The sequence below is a fragment of the Parasteatoda tepidariorum genome, chromosome 1 (assembly GCF_043381705.1).
Source record: "Parasteatoda tepidariorum isolate YZ-2023 chromosome 1, CAS_Ptep_4.0, whole genome shotgun sequence".
Classification (NCBI taxonomy): domain Eukaryota; kingdom Metazoa; phylum Arthropoda; class Arachnida; order Araneae; family Theridiidae; genus Parasteatoda; species Parasteatoda tepidariorum.
Genome location: NC_092204.1, coordinates 59,435,840 through 59,441,085, shown reverse-complemented (window position 1 = coordinate 59,441,085; position 5,246 = coordinate 59,435,840). Strand labels below are relative to the sequence as shown.

Sequence of the window (5,246 nt, the reverse complement as noted above, 5' to 3'; positions counted from 1 at the left end):
CATATCTATATATATAAAAATCTCTTGTCACAGTTTTAGTGGTTAAACTCCTCCTAAACGGCTGGATCGATTTTGATGAAATTTTATATGTATATTCAGTAGGTATGAGAATAGGTTTATAACTATTTTTTTTTCATTTTTTGGACAGATTTACAATATATTTTAAATATATCTTTATTTAATCGTATTCGGATCCAAACTAGACATAGAAACATAATAAATCAAAAGTAATATTCACGCACGTTGCAACAAGTCATATTAAACTTTAATACTTATGCTCGCCCTTAAAAGAAGAGCATCAAACATATTTGCAAGTATGTGAATGAAGGCAGTGATATGGCAGTATTTCGAATCGAAAATACTGCTCTTCCAGTGAATAACAACGGCGAAATAACGCTGTACCAAATTGGCCGGTACATCAGCTCCAATGAAGCTGCTTGGCGTAACTTTGGATTCCCAATTCATGATCCAACCGTTAGTCATTTAGCCGTCCATCTTGAAAACGGTCAGAGCGTATATTTCACGAACGAGACTACGATTGACCGAGCTATAAATCCACCAAAAACTACACTAACCGAATTTTTTTGAATTGTGTAATCGTGCGGATGCTTTTGGTGCCTTTGCACGGACATTACTCTACTCAGAAATACCACACTATTTCACATGGTCTCAAACAAAAAAATGGACACCCTGCAAGCAAGGCACACCGATTGATGCATGTCCCGGTTTATTCAAATCAAACACCGTAGGGGAGAGTATTTACAGTCAATCCAAGGCAGACTGAGTGCTTTTATTTTCGACTGTTGTTGGCTAATGTCACCGGCTCATTGTCATTTCAATTTAATAGTTGAAATCCTCCCCCCCCCAAATCTAACCTGAAAATTTACGTCTCCAGTTAGTAATCAATGACCGGTAGACTCTGATAACTTAGTAGCTACTTTTTCCTCAAACCTAATAAGTCGATAGGTCCTTTTCCTTTAATAGCCACTTTTTGAAAACTTTTTTAGTTGCTTGGATTGAATAATTTTTTTTTAAAAATCACATTTGAAATAATCTGTGGCTATAAAAAATTAATTCAGTTATAAATATAATATAAATATAATATAAATATAGTACAAAAGTTAGTTAAACTTATAATTTTATGGAACTTTACTTAAAAATATTTGTGAGGAAAAATACTTTCAATGTATACATTACAACTTTTGAAATATTCGGATTGTTAAGGAACTCTCCTTTCACATGAATTTTTTTTAACCTTAAATTGATGGATACTGAAGTATCATAATTTTCATCGATGTAATTTTTTAAATTAATTATGAAAATAATTGCTAAATTTTCTTTCTTCATTGATGTACTTTTATCATTAAACAATCTTAATTAGAAAAATAAAAAGAAGTGATAGGAAAAGTGACTGTTTGCTTATTCTTTTGTTGATTCGCCATGTGGCGAGTGGCGAGCGGTTGCTTGCATGTCTAGCAGAATTATATTTCAAAAGTATATTATGACAATTTTTTTACTACTTTTATTTAGATAATTTGTATAAATATCTGAATATAAGTCATGATTTGAGTTTTATAAAATATTATATCTGCATTAAACCTTAATCAGTAAAGAGGAACGAATCTAGTATAAAAGTGCCCACAACATCCAAACTTGATGAAAATAAATGAATCTAAAGTCATGTCCTGAAAACGACTCAAACGCAATCATTAATCTCTAAGAGAGATTGTTATTCACCGACTTTGAAAAAATAAACAAAAAAAAACTTTATATTTATAAGAAAAAGTTTAAAAGTACTTTCACGTCAAAACATTTATACTCTATTCATTTTTTATTCATGGATTTTTGTCTTTGTTTTTAAATGCCATCTAAAGAAATAATCGAAATTCTCTAATGATTTGAATTGGTAGTCAGGCTAAAGTCGCTTTTTCTCCTCCTTTTAGATATGCCTCGTAAATCAAAGTTAAAATATTGACTTCTTTTTTTAACCACTTAATAGATAATTTTTTTTCCCACATGAAAATTTAAAAAAAATGTTAGTTGCGAGTTTAAATTTTTTTCCTTTATTTAACTTTGCGGTACATAAATCATTCCTTAAAAAGGAGTTTTTTTAATGATATAAATAATGAGATATTCAAGAAAATTTTTGTCTTCGCAGCATTTTTTTCAAATATATAATTAAAATTATCGAGTCAGTATGTTTGTTATTGCCATTTATAAAATGTATTTCTTTCAGTAAAAATTTAATTTAATATTTTGAAAATTTGTTTTGGTTTAAATATATTTTTTGGTAATAAATATCCAAATCATAAAAAAGAATTATTAAATATTAACTAATGTTTGAGTAAGTTTTATTAAGTAATCTACTTATATTGCACCGTTAAAGAATCTGTCTATAATTTAACTAATGAATAATAATGATTAAATAGAAATTACTGGACCAATGGAATCATTAGGGTTAAATGTGTACTTTTATAGTACAAGAACCTTATTATAAATTACTGCATCGTCAAAAGTAAGCGATATCACTACATCAAGGGAAGATGATCAAATGGTGCTTCAAACTATGTTTGATTCGAAAATGGTTTGGTGGTAGAAGCAAGTTAAATGAACTATCACTGGGTTATGGGTATTGATTTAACATAAAGAAAGTCAACTACGTAGAGAAGTAGTGGTGTTATCACTAAAATAATTTAATGAACTATAGACTGGAGGTTCTGGCTTGGTTTGGCTGTTAACGTTGTACTAGAGCATTGCATAAAAATAATTTATTTGGTAAAATTTACTTTTCTGTTTTGCCTTTTTTTTCCACCTAAGTGGTAATAAGAGCTATAATTTTGAAAACCAGAATTTTCTCTAAACTGCTACCATATGAACTGAAAAATTGCAAAATTAATATTTTCAAAATCACATATTTTGGTTTTATTAACTAGAAATGATTGATTTTTTCTGCCAGAAATGTCATTACAGTGCGGTACAGTAATTTTACTAGAATTTTTCCTCCGTGTACATAAAAAATGAAGTACTGAAAATTAAAAGTCTAAAATAATATTTTTAGCTAAAGTTAAATATATGAATTGTGTATAGTTTAGCTTAATTCAAGTTAATCTTCCATTGTTATCAAACAAATAAGGAAAGCGAAAAATATTTAGTTTTTGAGAACAAAAAGGCCACTGTTACGATCATATGATTGTTATAGTTTAGTAAATTCAAGATATTGGGCAGCAAACGAAATATTTTACTTTTATAAAAAATAAAGCTTCCTTATTACAGAGGAATTCTTTCGATGATGTTGAGGAACTAGAACTTTATATTTCAAAAAGTTGAAATAATATTATATTTCAAATAGTTGAAATAATAAACGGATCAAAGTTTTTCTTTTTTGATTGTTAGTGCACTTAAAGTTTTCATAGTATGCTGTTGTTGTAAACACTAGTACATATACTTTTTTAGGAAACTATTTATTCGCATATTACTAAATGCGTAATTCAAAATTTAAAATAACAGTTTTGAAATCTACTTTTTAAGTTGGCATAGTGGAGATAAATAAATTATCTTAAATTTTCACTCTTTTTTTAATACAATTTGCATGTTGGATGCAGCTGAAGAAGGAAAATCTGGTAAAAATACCGTACTATATCGTAATGATATTAAAAAAAAATCATAATTGTGGTATAAAAAACTGAAATATACGGTATATAAACCATTCTTTTTGTAATATTTCCTTTCTTATTGTAACGGTTTACCAGAAATTCTGGCTTTTAAAATTATAGTTCTTATTGCCACATATTTAGGGAAAAATACAAAACTGAAAAGTAAATTTAACCAAATAAATAGCTTTTATGTCATGCTTTAAGGTGTCGTGATAAAATTACCAGATTGTCTCACATTTATAAAATTTCATCCCTTGTTATAAAATTATACTTTATTGTAAATTTTACCAAAGCGCTTTGGAAAAAATTACCAAGCTTTTGAGTGTTCCCATAGAGCCAAAAACTCGGTACATTTTGCAACATTTTGGAAGGTTTGACCATGCTTTTTGTTTCTTAGTGTACATATCAAAAAATTTGATTTTAAACGAAATTGTTCTTACACATACCAGTATTAATAGTGATTACAAGGGCCTATTCAACAACTAGCACTGAGGCTCTCCAGATACTGGCGGGGGTGAAACCCATTCATTTAAGAATTATTGAGAATACTTGTATAAAGAGGTTAAGATGGAATTACAGAATTGAGGAATACGACCGTAATATTCAAGAAATTCTAAGAGCAACGATACTCGAGAAACCAGTTATTAATATTCACCCTTCTCTTTATAAATCCGTCCCCTTTGGTGGATTGACCCCAACTAACAAGGGAATTGAGATTTTTACGGACGGCTCGCGGATGGAGGTTGCCGATGCTATGAATAATACCTCTGAACATAGAACAGGAATGGGAATGATAGTCAGGAGAGATGGAAAACTCATTCTGGCAACCTCCATCAGACTGAGCAATAACTGCAGTGTTTACAAGGCCGAGATGATGGCGATTAACACTGCTTTACAATGGCTTGCAAATAACCAATATCCCAATGCAACTATTTACTCTGATTCGCTCTCCTCGTTGCAAGCTTTAAAAAATCCTAAACCCGATTCCGAATTGGTAGAAAACACCAAACAAATCTGGAAAAATAATATTCTTCTCGGATGGGTAAAAGCCCACATTGGTATTGAAGGCAACGAGGAGGCGGATCGAGTTGCTAAAAACGCCATCAGTCTCGGCAATGTTGACATTGAGGTCCCGAGCTCCACCGCCCAAGTGAAAACATTGGTCAAAGGCTATAATCTCATGCGTTGGAAACAGGAGTGGCGGGATTCCGAGAAAGGCAGACAAACGTATAAGTTTATTAAGGATCCTAATATTAGTAGACTTCAGGCGAATTTTTATTTTAATCAATTTCTTACGGAGTGTTCGGTGAGTATCAGAATAGATTAGAGCCCTTGATTGCAATTATTGTGGAGAAATTCAAAGCATTGATCATTTAATTTTATACTGTCCACGCTTCCGAACGCTCCGTGGAGAACATTTTAAAAATTTCTATCAAATTCAATGTTTTGCTAATTCGACCTGCAGGGGTATTATTAAATGTATCATAAAAAAGACACTTGAAGATATTTTGGGTGGTGACACTTAAGGATTCGGAACCCCGCCCTCCAAATTGGGTGTCTCAAGCTTTTTTATGTACGTTTATTGTTAATTTG

At 30.7% G+C, this 5,246-nt stretch overlaps 1 protein-coding gene across 1 annotated transcript; it reads left to right on the top strand.

Moving 5' to 3' along the window:
* Positions 1-336: 336 nt before the first annotated feature.
* On the top strand, positions 337-4,980 carry LOC139426479 (uncharacterized). Its single transcript, XM_071185538.1, has 2 exons — positions 337-505; positions 4,103-4,980. The coding sequence occupies exons 1-2, from the start codon at positions 337-339 to the stop codon at positions 4,978-4,980; spliced, it is 1,047 nt and encodes a 348-aa protein (XP_071041639.1).
* The last annotated feature ends 266 nt before the right edge of the window (positions 4,981-5,246 follow it).